General features: G+C 45.4%; 4 protein-coding genes across 4 annotated transcripts; 3 read left to right on the top strand and 1 right to left on the bottom strand.

Moving 5' to 3' along the window:
- Window positions 1–2,745: 2,745 nt before the first annotated feature.
- N7525_011364 (uncharacterized protein) lies at window positions 2,746–3,822 on the top strand (the record flags this gene model as incomplete). The annotated part of the gene is made up of 1 exon (XM_002560643.1): window positions 2,746–3,822. One exon carries the CDS (start codon window positions 2,746–2,748, stop codon window positions 3,820–3,822), a length of 1,077 nt encoding a protein of 358 aa, XP_002560689.1.
- Window positions 3,823–5,635: 1,813 nt separating this feature from the next.
- N7525_011365 (uncharacterized protein) lies at window positions 5,636–8,644 on the top strand (the record flags this gene model as incomplete). Its single annotated transcript, XM_061215462.1, has 11 exons — window positions 5,636–5,793; window positions 5,853–5,955; window positions 6,015–6,200; window positions 6,246–6,352; window positions 6,908–7,025; window positions 7,076–7,229; window positions 7,291–7,555; window positions 7,607–7,661; window positions 7,736–7,940; window positions 7,996–8,231; window positions 8,282–8,644. The coding sequence occupies 11 exons, from the start codon at window positions 5,636–5,638 to the stop codon at window positions 8,642–8,644; spliced, it is 1,950 nt and encodes a 649-aa protein (XP_061067974.1).
- Window positions 8,645–12,182: 3,538 nt separating this feature from the next.
- N7525_011366 (uncharacterized protein) lies at window positions 12,183–13,913 on the bottom strand (the record flags this gene model as incomplete). Its single annotated transcript, XM_002560641.2, has 3 exons — window positions 12,183–13,010; window positions 13,079–13,166; window positions 13,219–13,913. The coding sequence occupies 3 exons, from the start codon at window positions 13,911–13,913 to the stop codon at window positions 12,183–12,185; spliced, it is 1,611 nt and encodes a 536-aa protein (XP_002560687.2).
- Window positions 13,914–15,071: 1,158 nt separating this feature from the next.
- On the top strand, window positions 15,072–15,831 carry N7525_011367 (uncharacterized protein; the record flags this gene model as incomplete). Its single annotated transcript, XM_061215463.1, has 3 exons — window positions 15,072–15,097; window positions 15,156–15,456; window positions 15,724–15,831. The coding sequence occupies 3 exons, from the start codon at window positions 15,072–15,074 to the stop codon at window positions 15,829–15,831; spliced, it is 435 nt and encodes a 144-aa protein (XP_061067975.1).
- Between the last annotated feature and the right edge of the window lie 749 nt (window positions 15,832–16,580).

Below are 16,580 nucleotides of genomic sequence, written 5' to 3' on the forward strand. Positions count from 1 at the left end.
ATCGAGTATCATAGTTTGGAGTCAGTGGGAAAGACAATAGGTTTAGCGTACTTAAGTAGACAATCAGGACGCTAAAGGTCGCCCGACACTATATCCTAGACCTACCTTACTTTAAGATAGGAGGTTATAAGACGTTTCCAGGTTACGAAATTGTCGCTTCCTATTAGAGGCTCGATAGCCGTGATAGCTCGGATAGGCGAGTTATAGACTAGAGCAGATATAGTGAAGGTAGAGAAAGCGGGGTAGATATATGATCAGATATCAGATGATTCTTAGATACGTAGAAACGGCACCCGGGTGTTTGCTCCCGGGCTTATATCCTATTATAGTTTAGAGGTATAAATTGACTTATTATTCCAGAGGGATACATGAGCCTATATATACAACAATAAGCCAAGTTGATTGGAAATCAACTTGCTTGTCTGTATAGACACTTCGGAGCTAAGTCTAACAGAGCGGCTTGGTTCCTGATCTGCACCAGCCTCATATCACAATAGGAATATGCGTTGAGGGCGGGGCAGGATGTAACGAAGAGGTTTTTCTAGCTTGCAGGATGTTACCTACCTAGTGCGAAGGTATACACCGGCCAGGGACCGATCCGAATTATTTGGGGTGAATAAAAAAAAAAGGAAAGTCAAGTAGGCCCAATTAAACGAGATGTATCTCATGTGACTATTCCATATTCATATGTCGCATATAATCCGCCCGTGATAATATTACCTACTCTAATTATTCCCCGGGGCTAAGGTCGTGCCTAAGCTCTAAACAGAAATATCCTTAAACTTGCCATGCAGTTTGATTGACATCCTTTCATTACGCACTTACCCTTCTCACTATTCTCATAATTGGTTCAATTCAAAGCCATAATCTTATTACATGTAATTCCTGATACATACGACCATAGGGAGTGGAAAATAGGGCTTCCCGTCCGCTCAGCCGTATTCAAGGCACATCTACTTGACCATTCCAACCCCGCCGTGGGCGCGCTGGAGATTGGCGCTGACGGATTCGGCATCTACCTGCGGAGCTGTGCCATCGGCCGATCGACGGCCTGCCGACGTTAGCTCTAGTGGATGATGCACTAAGTCCCGTTGTTGAGGGCCTCGGTAGTCGAGGGATCTGCGCGAATCACATTGAGTAGGCTGTTAAGCATTGTGAACTTCATTTTCAGCTTCACGCTGTAAACTAGCTTATTGTAGGTTGTTTGAACATCGGAATTGTCGGTATACTCGGTGGAGAGAAGGGATGCGTCCTGATGGAGGTGCAATCTGGATGGAAATGGAATGAATGGAGAAAAGCACTGTCTGTATTGACGATCTTGCACGAGGAGAGGAGGAAGAGAGAGGAAAGGAGAGAGAGAGCTATCATACATGGAGGTTCTATCACATGGTGATGCCTCAGGCATCCAACACGTCCGATAGAACTGCCATGGTGCCACTTTTGTATAGTTAGTATGGTTAGAACTATTGGAGTCACATGATTTTCTAAATATTTGCCCGGTCTCAACCCTATATTTGGACTTTGACATCGGACAGATTAGGCTCGGGTATCTTGCAATGAGTCTAAGAACTAGGCCTCTAAGACGCAGGTAGTGTACGAAGCATACAAGGTCGCCATTGGTAGGCTAGTATAGATTCTATCACCCTTTTCTTCTTCCCGATTTTCCCCATCTTCAGTATTTTAGCCCTCAACAGCAAACTGTGTAAATGTAAAAGGTTGTTGCACAGTTATATAAATGTTAGCTTTCTCAACAAGATTATACGAAAACTTTCGGTCGTCAGATCTTTGCTCTTCCATTGTCATTATTGATTTGCATGCAACTCCAGATCAATCCACACGATGTAATCTTTCTTTTCCGTTTCTGTCTCACCTTTGCGGTTCTTTGTTCCAGGGCAGATGCGCAACGCGCGCGTCTTCCAGTACCATTCGGCCTTGTGACGAATTCTCAACACGAAGTTAACCATGTACGACTTAGCACCGCATGTGATTGGGGGTGAAAAGCTCCTCAGTGTTGTCCGATCCGGATGGCGAAAGCGGTCGCTACTATAGTGCTCGGCTCTACTGCGAATCCAATCAATTTCTTTACAGTGTGTCGGGTTACACGTGCCTTGCTGACAGATAGGTTGGCTCTCGGTGGCCTATTGGTGAAACTGCGGGGTCGCCATCGACTAGTAACTAGCTTGTTCTTAACACCTAAGCGCCCTAAATAGAGCGGCCCGCATTCCCATGCACTTCCCGTAGGCAGCCGCAAAACTATATAGTAGTGATTAATGAGGAAAGAGTACCCAGTCTAGCGTCACTGCGCATGACAGAAGTTCCATGTATCTGTCTCTCTGAGCCTATCAAAAGCCGCTGAGGACCAATAGAGGCCGGATAACCCCTCTTTCCATCCCGACGCAAACACAGCCCGGAGATAGCTCTCTACCATGCCTCATAATGTCAATGCTCAATGGCTGTCAGTCCTTAGGCATCCATCACTCAATACTTTAGCGCTGTTTTATTTCTATTCTGGGAGCTGCGCCACGCTGTTGTGGCGGTACAGCCTGCCATGTCTACTGGGATCTTTCCAAGGCTCAACATGCAGCCTGAAGTAATTAATACAAACGGTTCTGCTCCAGATACTATAAAGTAATCGAAAAGAACCCTTTTATATCCAACAGTATCCTCCGATCGATTGTCTCTAAATTCCTTAAATTTCATAAATTCATCGTGCCTTCCCGATATTTCCACGTCGTAAATTCACCCATGGCTCCTCTATCCGAAATCATCAAACTCGAACCGGAGAGAGAACCTTGGTGCGCCGGCTACGCTCCTTCACAGGGCCGTCGTTGTCACGCCCGCACAAATGCACGCGGTCGCAGTTCGGCAATGATGCTTCTCAACGATGGTAGCAAAGATCTTCGAGTCGGTAGAAACATCGATACACTGCTAGAAGATTTAGCCCCTCATGTTTTATGCATAAGGTTCCACAAGAGCCAAGCTTCGGATCTTGTGCGTCGTTGGAAAAGACAAGTCCGTACATATCTCGATTCGCAGGTGGTTTCAACGCCATATACACGGCCAGTGAGAACATCATCCCAAAGGATCTTCGAGCCCGCTGAGGCGAATATGGAGGAGAGAATTGCTATTCTTCATCAAGAGCTTCGTGATGCCGAGGAAGAGGTCAGGCGCCTTAAGCTCGCTCAATCTGGCCTACCGGTCAATACAAACCCGCGTCATTACGAGGGTAGAAACATGAGCGCAGTCGTCAATTCCAGCAGCACAGGAAGCACATCAAGCAGAAATCCTCCTGTAAATTGTCTTAACGAGACATTGAGAGGAGACTTAACAGAATCTTCTACCAACCGGTCAGCAATCGCCGTACCTCGACCAGTTCAAGCTCAAGCCAGTCGTCAAACAAGTGCTGCCTCTATTTCGAGTACAAGATCATTGAACACAGCAACTATGCCTCGCATTTTCAGTAGCCCTGGTAACACGGCCAGCCAGGGTGAAACATTTCAGCCCAATCGCCGAGAGATCGAAGGAGAATGTGGTATCTGTTTGAACGATTTGGATGGTCCTCAAGATGAGGACTTGGACGCAGGAGAGGGGAGCGAGAACAGTGGTGGCTATGACCATGGTGATAATGATCAAGACAAAGATGATGAGGAGGATAATTATGATGGTTATGATGACGATGGGGACGATGATGAACCCCTTAACGAATTGGTTTGGTGCAAGGCACGCTGTGGAGTCAACTTCCACAAACGGTGCATCGACCAATGGCTAGAAACAGATCAAGCTCCCACCTGTCCGGCATGTAGGAGTAATTGGAAACATTGAATGGGTATGACATTTTTCCTTTATGAAATGGCGCCTTTGATATAAATTATCGTTCAATGAACTACACAAACTAGTGAACTTTCTATTTCTCAGTGCATACGCCTAATCTGGTTTTAACGCTGATATTACAAAAGCACAAACCCCCCTTTTGCTTAGAGGGTTGCATCTGGGTGGTGCAGTAAACAGTAGCCGGCCTGGGAGTGGGCGGGGGCCTGAGCCTGGTGCGGAGCTGCCATTTGCTGAGCAGCTCGCTTCTGACATTTCTTTTCCTAAAAGACATTTAGTTAATTATTGTTGACATACATGGTATGTCTTTGTCTCATTGTGCAGACTGAGCCTTTTGCTCGTTTGCCATTCTCTTGTTTATGCAGGCTTTATATACAGTCTGCTTTCCATAGATTCATAGATCACCTTTTCCTTCTTCCCAATTTTCCTCTATGCTAGTTTCGTAGCCCTCAACAATTATTAGTTAGGAAAGACTTTCTACAGTTCTATTAGTGTCTCGTAAATATGATAAATCCTAAGTCGCGTGTCACGTGATCCCTCCTTCGCCATGCATGTATGTAGGTAGTCGAGACTACACTTCCTTTCCTTTGTACTACTTTACACAGCTCTCTGTCCAGTCCAGTCATACTGTACAGCTTTCCTTTATGACCTCCCTTACAGCGTAGATCTTAACAAAATAGGCGATCTCTTAACTCCTGGTTCAACAATACGGGTGGGGCCGCCCGTGAAGAAACCAATCGGCCTAGTTCTAAGTGCAAGTTGCAACAACTCGGCTAATAAAGGCGGGATTTTGAGCTATTAGACTAGTCGCGTTAGTGGTGCGCAAATAAATAGCATTCATCGACAAATGCGGAGCTTATGCTTATCCTTTGACATCATTTCAGGAGGTAAATTCAAGCGGCATACGAACTATTGATCGACCTTCGCACCCAGTGGCACGGTTTGTGTTTTGTAGGTCGGAGCTAATACCAAAGCGGGGAAAATCTATGTATCATAACCCATTCGAACTTTATTTTATCTGCAGCAGAAATAGGTCTACTTTCCGAATTCAACAATTCGTTTACCTTAATATCAGAATCTACATCGTTATCTCAACGAAGCTTACCAACAAATCAACGTGTTAAACACCTAGGAATAATATCATTCTACCCCCAGTGATCGAAATTCAAAGGCATGCGCTACGCATGCATCCAGATTATCTATTTTCCCACACTAGTCTGACGTCGGTGGCATGTGCGATTGTGTCGATCGCGTTCCAATTTTGTCGCATGCAGGAGTTTGTCATGATAGTGACACCAGGCGTCCTTCGCGCATTGAGGAACAGTTGGTCGATTAATAAAAAGTTCCAATTCTCATAGTGTAGCGGTGAAGAGTTCCCTACGGATCCGAGAAAGCTCTCAGCTGCAGTGGATCTTTAATGGGGAGATGTGATATGATTGGGCTCTTAAACTATACACCTCCAGTAACCCCTACCCCTCAGCCAGCCAGCCAGCCACGTAAGAATTTTGATGCCACTAAAGCATGTAAGAGGCTGCTCGCTGTCGAATCAAGAGATTACTCAGACATCCTCTTAGTTCATTCACCCTGCTTTGTGGATCAATTGATCTCTTCGGGCCCTCTATTCCACCTCGGATCGACTATTGAATGGTCTCCGTGGATCCTGCAGCTCAAGATTGAAAGAGAGAAAGGTTGTCTGCCTTCTCACTATAAATATGTTCGCTAAGCCCTCGTACATGCCATTCCCTTGGGTATATCTCGACCAGATAAAAGTTGAACATTGGACGCTCGAATCTTCAACATTGCAACCATGGGTGAAAGTAAAGAAAACCTTTTCAACGTCTGGACCTATGATAAGGCCGAAAAGACAAAGATCACGGATCGCATTGTCATAGGGTCCATTAAAGATAACGCGACCTTGGCGGACATTCGAGAAGCGCTTATTAAAAGCAAGCTCGACTCCAAAAAGTGAGTTATTGGCCCATCTCCAGTAAAGGATTAAGGTTCTCACATTCGACATTTGACAGGGCCCGTTTTCCTTTCTGCTCCAAGGATGGCGCCCGCATAGGGGATGACGCCAAATGGCAACTCTATAAGGAACTCACTGCGGGGGCCCCTACAAAACAAAGCGTGAGCGCTTATCCGATCGTTGGACTGAAACTCTGAATCATTGTTAACTTGCAGCTCAGAGCAAAAATGGAGACGACGAGCAACCCACAGAAGGGGCTTCCAAGGAAGGTGACACCCCTACTCTTAGTATCACCGCTCATGATGTGTATTTTGAGCTTTCTGAGGAGGAAACCAACCGAAAGTATGGTGAACTCGGCGCCAACGTCCAGAAGCTGCTTGATACTCCATTGGATCTGGAGCTTGGTGTACGTGAAATGCTTACGTTTTGTTCAAATTCGAATTGACAATAGACACAGAAAGACAAGGTGAATTTGCTCAGGGCGAACATTGCGGACTTTGAACTGGAAGGTTACAATCATAAGCAGTGGAAGTCGAAGGCTAGTAGTACTGATGCAATGTGAGTATAGCACGTCAAATAATCCTTGTCAATTCATTCGCTGATCATGCGCTAGCTCCGCCGGCTCCCTATCGGACGCAGATTGGGACATAGTTTCTCGAACCACCCATTTCTTGAATGGTCATCGAATGGTTTTCTTGGAAAACGCAGGTGGCCGAAGGAAGTTCCAAAGAATCGATAAAGCGCCATATCCTGGTAAGGAAACATTTCACGTGCATGGCTTGAGTGTAACTAATCGCTGGTGAAGCCTTTTCTATCAAAGCGAGGAGCCTCGATGAGATGGGAATGGCCGGCCCTAACGTCACACTTCCAACCGATAATCCAGTAAGTTATCTCCCTGATCGTAATAAGTTTCACGTCTAAGAAAACGAAGATCTTGTACAAGTATCCTTTATACACTGTCACGGATGACTCCTATGTCAATGTGTTTGAAACTGCCAATGCTCTTTCCAACAGCCTTGCATCAAGCAACTTTTCATCCATGGATGTTGAGGCTTCAATGTCAGTCAACAGAAGCCCGAAGTTTTACATTACAATCAGCTAATTTATGGACAGCGGAGGAGGGCTTTTCGGCTACAGTGCTGCTGCCAAGGGTGGATTCAGCAAAAGTGACTCTGACGCCCTTGCTACCAGCGAACAAAGCAAGCAACGAACCATGAATATCACATACAATGTTAGTAGAGCTACCCCTCTGTCAATTTCGGAGCTGACAAGTGAGCACAGTTTCCGAGAGTGGTTCTGCATTTGGATAACGACACCTTGGAGCTGACTAAGGGCTGCAAGGAAGCCTTGGACCACATTATCAAGCTCAGAGAGGACCCGAAGGTGGCAAGTTGGCAAGAAAGGAGAGCTATAATCAAATTCTATCAGAAGTTTGGTTCGTATTCGTTTTTACATTTTCTCCCGGCTTCTGGGCAAGTCGCTGACACGTGTGACAGGACATTTCTTTGCCACCAACGTGGAACTAGGTGGGAAGTTGTTTTCAAAGGAGGAATTCAGTTCATCCGATGTGGGGAAAACGGCAGAGAAGTCAAATGCCATGAAGATTAGCGCGGCGCTATCTTTTTCTTCCCCAGTGGTGCAGGCCTCTGCTAGCTACAGCCAGGAAAGCCAGAGCGCGTCAGGTAGCGCTAGCCAGACCAGCAACATGAGCAAAGCACTTTCTTGGGAAGCTGTGGGTGGGGATACGACACTTTGCAACAAGTGAGAAGCTTCTCACCCGATTTGGCTTCCATTTACTGACCTTTCTTGGAGTCCTCCGGAGTGGAGTTCTACAGTCAAGCCCTTCAAGAACTGGAGAGTCATCAACGTGAGTGATTTTGTCTATGCTTACCCCATCCATGCTCTCGCAATATTAATATTGTTGGCTGATTATATCTATAGCAAAAGGACGTTATGGCAATTGCAGAGTTTATTGGGACATTCCCTGATTATGGTAAAATCCCCGAAATGTTCAAAATGATCAGCAACGAGTCCTCCCAAAAAACGCCTTGTCGCTTCCTCCTCCAAGCGGACCCTGGTGATGACGGAAAAATCAAGGGAATCCAGTACTATGGCCTTCGCAAGGATAATGGTCAAACGAGAAATGGTAAGTTCAGGCCAGATTGCCCGGTGACAAGTCGACCCCGCTAACAATTGACCAGAGGGAATGTTTGATACGTTAAGGGACTGGTGTCTAAAGGACGAGGAAGTCGTCAATGCCTTTGGCGTCGACGGGATTAACAAATCAACCAACAATGCCAAGTATAAATTCAAACAGGACACATATACAGATGGCTGGCATGAGTGGGTCGGAATTGATCCGCAAAGCTCGCGCACGGTAGGAGGCGGCTGTATATTTGAGCTCGACGTTGAGACACAACTTGGGCGACCACCAAGGGTAGGCCCCCTAAGTATCGAGTGGTGCAGCATAGGACTGATGTTTGATAGTTGACATACAACACGCCATACAAATTGTTCAACAAAGCGACCAAAAGTTATTTGGCAGCGGACGTTGGCTGGGATGCGAAAATTGCTGGCAGGACCATGGGGCTTCTGTTTTACAGCAGGTCCGACGCGAGAATCGGGACATTTGTGTTCCAAAAGGCGAACCAGCCCAGTGCTACTGGCACGATTGACGAGGGCGCTAATGTCTCACTTCACTTATGCGACGAAAATAACGTTCCCATCGGACAGGTGAAGCGCAATATAAACGACCAGTCAACGCTAGGCGTCGAGCGAAGTGATTGCGAGCTGAAATTCCTCTTCGTCACAAACAACGCATATATGAGATACGATGAGAGTGACAACTGAAAGATGGGCGATAGTTGAGGTCTTTTTCCTTTGAGTGAGAGAATTTTTGTCTTTATTTGGGAAGTGCGTTTTGTTAAAACTAAACTCATAAAAGGAAATTGTTATTTATCACAATTGACAGTACGCTCCGGACGCAATTCTATCGGACCGAAATTCAGTAAATGACAAAGTGCAGTACGAGTCAATCACAAGTCCTTATTCGCTTGCTCGTAACTGAGCGGGAAGATATAGACATGACTTTCTGAGCTCGTATTTTACGTCACTGGCTGATTAGTCACGTTGTGGATGACATCTATGTAGCTATGTAGCTATACATACCGGATTTATTCCTCATTTCTTTATTTTATCAATTCTGTGGGCAATTCTAGGTTGTGATAGGTAAGTGGGGGCGTCTCTTAACGCGGTGGTTTCATTCACCGTCGGTCAAAACAATGACTAGTCGAGTTAGACAGGGGACGTTAACTCCCGCAAATTATTGTACCAACTTCTTTCCCTTATGCTAAAGAAGCGGAGAGATAATGGTAAATTAGGTTGAACAATGCAACCTATATTAATGTCTCCTACGTGTTCGCGTTCGTGGCCCTCAAAACGTTACACTTCAACCGAATTCCAACCGGCCGATAACAAGCGAAGCAGAGTTGAACGGTTTGGTTTCACAATATCGTTCTTTTCTTGTTCGATTTCTGGTCAATACATACCTTCTCGCCTAAGCCTATACGTGTGTTTTCTGGGTTCTAAGTAATATGTTTCGCGTGCGATTAAAATACCGCTGGACTTAGGCTGGAAACGCTTCTCTAAACCAAGGTCTACCTCACTCTATATTCTCTTATATACTTTATAACCAGTGAAATTTAGCGCTCGCTTGCTTCTAGAAGTCTTAAAACCCTTCAACTAAGCTCTCTGTGCACACAACGATGAATTGGTTTGTAGGCACTAAATTGTGTGTGGATGCAAAGTATGAGGAGCTCATGATCTATGCGTTACAAATACTAATATTCTGAGCAATAAAGCCAAAAGATAATTTTTGTCCCTAGAAATCTTTCGAAGAGAAGGCAGTTCAGTGCCTGCAATGGAGTGTGCTGGATCTGCGCAACGAACGGTACACACCATCCTACCTGAGACTGCCACGCTTCACTGCCAGCTTTGCTATGGTCGGCGATCGACACCTGGAAGACACTTACGAAGGGTGCACTTACTGGCGCCACTAGACTACAAGTAGTAAGTATAGGCTAACGCCTATTAAAATCCGAACCTAGGAAGGAAAACGATCCGGCAGGGCTCAAACGGTCCATTCCCTTTCTTATAGGGCTCGCACGCCTCTCCTATAGGAGCCTCATAGCCTATTAGCTATCCCAATACCGCCCATGGGTGAATCACTAAAGAGAGCTTGAAATCCTTACTCGTCCTCCAATCCGCGTCAGTACGTTTGGTATCCACACGGAACCAAACCAGGTCTACCGTGCTCTCGGAGAGCCGCGCGACGAGTGGGAACCAAGCCCTTACCTGGACACGAGAACAGTCACTTTCCGAACGAACACAGTTGAAACAAAAAAGACTTACCACCGTCCACTTGAGCTTGCGCACGGGCTGCTGCGGCGGTAGTAGAAAGCAGCTAGAACCCAGTTTGCACTGTAGTGGTATATATGTATATATAGGTGTCCCACATGTTGTGAGATCACACTGGTTGATAACTGTGGCGAGCTAGATCTACAAGCTGGCAAGAAGCAGAGCAAGAGAGTACTCTTGAGGCTACATGCTACCAGGGAGATGAAGGAGGAAGAAACTCTTGTTATAGAAACTAGCAAAGCAGGGCCTTTATATAACCCTGCACTAACAAAGGACAAAAAAACTGACAAAGCAAAGGCTCAGTCTGCACACAAGAGACAAAGGCATCCCATGTATGTCAACAGGTACTCCATTCAAGATACCAAAGACGGGGAGAGAAAGGAAGCAAGATCTGGCGAGCTCTGGAAAGAGCTAATCAAACCAGGATCAACACAAACAATGCAAGCCCCGCCTCTTCTCGCTTAGCGAGGCAAACAATTAAGCGAAGCAAAGAAAGAAAGAGAAGGCAAACTAACCATGACGGATCTGGCATGTGACATCAGACCAGATCGTAACAATAACTATGTAATCAAGGGGGTATGGGGCTAGGGCGTTAGTTTTTGCCGGGTTCCAGCTGAGAGGGTCTAGAAAAGACTTGGCAGGGTCTAGAAAAAAAAAACTTACATAGTTTCTAGACCTCCCCAGGTAACTAACTAGTTAGGGAGCTGAGGGGGACTATAAATTATGTAAGCTTTTCTTTACGTGAACGATTAGGCTAGGTGAACCCCACTTACCGAGCTAACGACGAGTCGAGCACCGACCTTAGATATAGTTATATATTTCTTTGCTGCGCTAAAATATATCGCTTCGCCATTAGAACGGGGTAGACTACGCTATACTATTAATCACTTAACCGCCTTCTAGGGCTGCTAGCAAGCTTCGCACTTTATAAAGAACGCACTAGGGATATTATAACTCTCTTCAAATTTGTTGTTGAGAAGATTGATTCTGAGGAGACTAAGGGCATAGGAGACATCAAAAAGTTGGTAGGAGACTATGTACTATAGAATTTGGAAATCCTGATGCGGGATATGGATTTTGAACTTATGCTTAAAAAATGCCGTCTTTGGAAAAGGCCTTTTTCCGCCGGATGGGGAAACGAAGTAGAAATAGATCAAATATGATCTGGGGCTTTTGAAGGACTATCTAAGTTCTAAGAATAGCAGTGATATTGAATCAGGGGTCAAAATAGAGTGTTGAAGGTTGAAACTCACAATCAGGACCCACAGTTCTTATTTCTAGGAGATACCTATATTGCTCCTGGGAGACTAGTCCTCGCCTGTAGAGCCAAGGAATCAAACTTCCTTCAAGTTACTTACTATAGGCCTGTGCTCTCATTGTGGTTCTATAGATAAATAGTCTCATTGCCCTCTAACGAATGGTTGTGCTTGCATTAACTAATTCTAAGAACGATTCCATTATCTGTTGTGGAGTCATGCTTAATGAAACCTTATCCGCAAATACTACAACTGGTCAGCTAACTTCATACGTTGTGCGAAAGGACAAGATACACCGCCTATAGAGAAGGAAGTATTGGTGTAAGACCAAAGATAATATGACTCCATGTAGGCGCCATTCTGCTTCAGAAGAGGCCGACGAGTAGTCCGAAAGAAAGATACAACAGGGCACGTTAGGCGGCACGATTCACCTACGCAGTATTCGCCTGGGTAACCTGTGCAGGCCAGTTAGGCTATGTAGCAGATATCGATAGCAGTATCCATTACTATGTTAACAATCCGGCCTTGATACCTGTATACTGAATGAAATTGTGATTGTGATACAAAACACACAAAACATACGTTAGTGAGTAAAGCAGGAGACAGAAAGCACAGCTGCTCAGCAAATAAAACAAAATATAGCTACATTTATTCATAAAATGTCCCCGGAGACGGCTGAAATCCGATTCCCGCTCGAGCACGCGATTCATGTTTCCTTAATTGCTCGAGCCTCCGGAGGAGTGTCCTCCTAAAAAACCAATCCCGTTTGACTGCGATTGAGCTTTAGCAACAGAGTTCTGCCTTTTACGATTGGGTTGTTTAGTTGTTGGGCTAGATTGCCCTCGAACTTCTTCCCTCAGTTCTTGATTGGCAGCAACATATAATCTCTGAGAGCTCATGAGTGGAACGACGGAAGTCAAAATCAAGGCATCATCACGTTCCAAGGAAAATAATCCAGGGAAAATGACACAAAGGTGGTCGTCTTGATGCTCAGCCCCGATGGTATCTTCACCACCCACGGGAAACTGGAATAGAGAATCCTCATCGTGGGCCCAATCGACTGGATCAAATTCCGTCTCATATCTTTTCGTGGAATTCTGAATAGGACGCCAGACCTCGATTGCCCTATCAACAACGTTCTTTATCCTCTCTTTGAGCTCACCATACTGGGCAGTTGAAAGAAGCTCATAAAGATAGTGGGACACATTTTGAACAACAGATTTGGCCCTAGACTGAAGTTCAGTTTCCTGCCCGTCACGATCAATAGAAAGCAGGACGGAGCGATAAAAACGTTCTTTTTCGTTGTCACTTTTCGCAAGCTTATTCAAGCTCATCCTGAAATTACCGGTCTCGGACGGAAAGTAGCTCGGTTGAAAAATCTCGTTGTCAATTTCCCTGGATAGAATGCCCAACATCACAGCCAAACGCATTCCCTTAGCGGCATCGGAATTCGAAGCACTCAGGGGGGCAGGCTGCCCTTGGATTGCCCCATCTCGGATAGCAGCAGCAGTATCCAGTCTGAACTTCTTCCAGGCTCTATCATTCTTCCAGGAAAGTTAGTCTAAGTTTCAGTTTACTATATGGGGGCATAGAATATATTGAGAAAACGTACTTTGAGATTCTCGTCGCTCAAATTCTGGCGCAAGACGGTCCAAATTTCATTTATTGCGTAGTCCCAGATGCCCTCAAACCTATCAATTCTGGAACTTAGAGTTAGCAAGCTGCAATATATTACCTAGGGAAAGTACTAACATTGACTGCTCATCAATTTGGTGAGATTCAAGGATAAAAGCATCGAACTTTTCGAGTCGACTGCGAGCCATTTGCATGTTTTCATCAAGCGACTTCTTCTCTGTTTCAAGGCACACGCTTTTCGTTTGTTCCTTAGCAAGGAGGCTCTCAAGGTTTGCGGTAGTAGCCTTCATTTCGTCAACCGATGTATCTCTTTCTGTAAGTCTTCTCTGAAGGGAACCAATATCAAGTTTGTGTTGTGCAATTATTGAGGTCATCCTCCTTTCGTCCTGCGATCTTTCAGACAGCTGTGTTTGTATTTGCCCTTGGAGTTCTTGAATCCTTCGAGAGATCTCAGTCAGAGATTTCTCTCTTTCTATAACCGCTTTTCGAAGAGAAGCATTTTCTTTTTCTGCCTTTTCTTTCTGGGTGGTCAAGGCTTGGTTCACTGCAGAAAATCTGCTGAGCGCAACCAACTCATTCTCTTCTTGAGCTTTGATATGCTTCTGCAATTTGTCCAGCTTTTCGTCTCGAATCTGGATTTGGTCCTGCTGGTCTTTAACCTGACTATAAGTCGCCGACGCTTTCTGGAAATCAGGATCGAAAGTGAGTTGTCTGAATTGCTCAATGATTTTGTTCATCAAGAAATCTTCATGTTCCACCTTAGTAGAGACGGGCGAGCGTTGCGTCATTGTTTCAGGTGTTGTTGAAGACATAATGATTATAATGAATAATGTCCCACGAGAGTTTGATTTGGTTGAAATCTTAGAACCAACGTGATGGAAATGGCACGTATTTATAATTTCTTCCATACTGGAAGCATATATGGAATGCCCATAGTTTCACCTTTGATGTTGGGAGACAATGAGGCATTCACTATTGCGCGTATGGAAACAAGTCTCAGGGCTGTAGGAGCTTGGACCTCTTAACGCCTCGCTGAGCTGTCTTGCATATGCAAGACACAGGGTTCCGAGCGACGTGTTCTGGAGCAAATGGTTACCCGCTCCCACGGAGACGTATAATACAGAGGTTCAATATCGAAGCGAGTCATGAGATATTCCTAGCGTCCAATCAAAACCTCATTGCTCAGAAATGCTCTCCACCAAACCCGCCTCGTCAAGGCGATCAGTGTTCGTCAAACAAGGCGGGGAAGACCCTGCAGCCAGGATTATAACGCATCCCGGTGTGCTATAGGTGGGTATGACGTGTGGCAAGTAATATACGATCGATTTTCGAGTTGCTTATGGCGGGTATAGTCAGTAAGTCACTAGGGTCGTATCTAATAAATCGCCTGCTGAATGTGGCTGAGAAGTGAAACGCATGAACGCTTTAAGTGCTCCGCCCCCGCTCGGTGGGTTGCCTTATGTCAAGCAGCTGAATCAAGCTATCGGCGGCAAGTTTATCAAGGAGAATAATAAGACCACTTAATGAAGAAGGACAGCTAATACCTTCACACATGTATTAGCATTTATTATTTACTTTTGCGTTCGGTTATTAATCTGACCGATCTTTATCTCTTATAGTTCCGACTATAGACATTAAGGCTGCCTTAGTGTCAAAAGATCTCTATCGATGTGGAATGCTAAAGAGTTATATCGATAGAATCTGCCTCTATTCTTCCCTCTAAGGTGTTGGAAATTACATTCCTAGGTTCCGAGGTACTACCAACTGACTAACGGTTTCGGGAGCTCCCGCGATATATAGTAAGCATATCATGTTTGACCAAAAATACGATACGACAGACGGTTCTAAATTGCCGGTTCTTACCGTTAGTGATATCTGTTTGCGTAAAAATCCTAAATCGACTCTTAGAAAGCTTCTAATATAAATTGAGGTAAATTCCGGTCATCTAAAGGCTATTATCAAGCTACAAAATGGTGCAAAGCGCCCCGGATGAGAAGTTGATATATTTAGCCTACTAGCATATCTTTCGTGGCTCTAACTCCATAGGTGAGAAGATTGAAGATAGTCAAAGAGTGTATTAAACAAAACGAACTTGCTCTTACCGATATTCTACGAGAATATGATATCGACAGCACTAGAAGCGTTGCCAAGAAGCTTCTAGGGAACCGGGTTTTCGATTCGACTTTAAAGGCTAAGATTCGATTTCCGGAGTCATTCGACGTGTCGCCTACCCGGAATGCAGAGAGAGAGGCTTCGGAGGCGGAGGCTGCGAGAGACGAGGCCGGCACTGTGAGAGAGATATCGGATAGGGACGCTTCAAAAGACTCAGCAACGTTTCTCACACCGAACTCCAAGGTGAACGGACATTCAGTGATGATCAATCCATTTACGCAGTATATCCAGAGCAGGATATGATAGAATCTACTGGCTGGCAGAGATCATGAAAGGCTAAACAATATGATAATATTGTATGAGAGAGCTATGTAAAGACAGAGATGGAAAAGGAAGTAGAGCATACTACATACATGGGAGCCGTCACGTGACATAGGGAGATCTCAACAGGATACAGGCACTGCAGCTGTGCGATTGCTATATCCGGTTTACATTCATTATCGGTGTCAGCATCTGGTCTTGACTACAATACAAGAACTGCTTGAAGAGAGTTGCTTCGAGTTTGCTCAAGAAAATTTTACTCAACTCTTAGCAACGAACGGGTGGGCCTCTATGTAGTGCTATTAGCCAGTAACCTTTTACTGTACCCAACCGTCAGTGGACAACTGTGCGATCTTGACCAGTACTCCCAGGTATCGTAGTCTGGGTCTGATTTATCCGGTCGAGGCAATTTGCAGTTGGCGACTTTGTCGATGCGAACCATGCTTAGTCCGTTCTCGATCTGCCTTTTCCATCTCGCAAGGCTACTCCCATTGAGAAGCAGCTTGATGCCTTTCTTTACTTTGATTTCCGTCCCTTCTAGAAGGCTTGTTGCTCGTGTGCGCGGTCCTCTCACGTGAGAAGTAGATTGTTACGCTTGGGTCTGGGTTTGTGTGGACTGGGGGCAAGTCCTCTCTAATCGTTGCTTTCTTCGCGTTCTTTCCCAAAACATCTAGCTCACTCCGCTTCTTTTGTATCTCGAGTTGTGCAAACAGTCTTATTTCGAAGAGATCTTTCTTGCGCTTGAGTTCTTCAATCGCGGATCGCAGCTCCTTCCGAAGAATCTCGACCTTGCCTGATCGAGTCGAATCTCCCAAGGCTTCCAAAAAGAAAGCTGCAGAGCAAGTCGCTCGACACTAGCTTTTCGAAGCTGGTGCACAGCAGAGTGTCTGAGCTCTCCAAGAAGGCCAATAAACTCGTTAAGGGGGTTTTCCAGAGTGCTGATCAGCGGGTTCGAGAGGTGAGAGAGTGTCTTGGTCCATTCGGTAATTTCAACCGCCTCAGGACAGTCCCAAGCTCCTAGCTGGTGGATCTCCTGGGACAACGGG

The sequence above is a fragment of the Penicillium rubens genome (genome assembly GCF_028828025.1).
Source record: "Penicillium rubens strain IBT 27055 chromosome Unknown utg000004l_segment0_segment0, whole genome shotgun sequence".
NCBI lineage: Eukaryota > Fungi > Ascomycota > Eurotiomycetes > Eurotiales > Aspergillaceae > Penicillium > Penicillium rubens.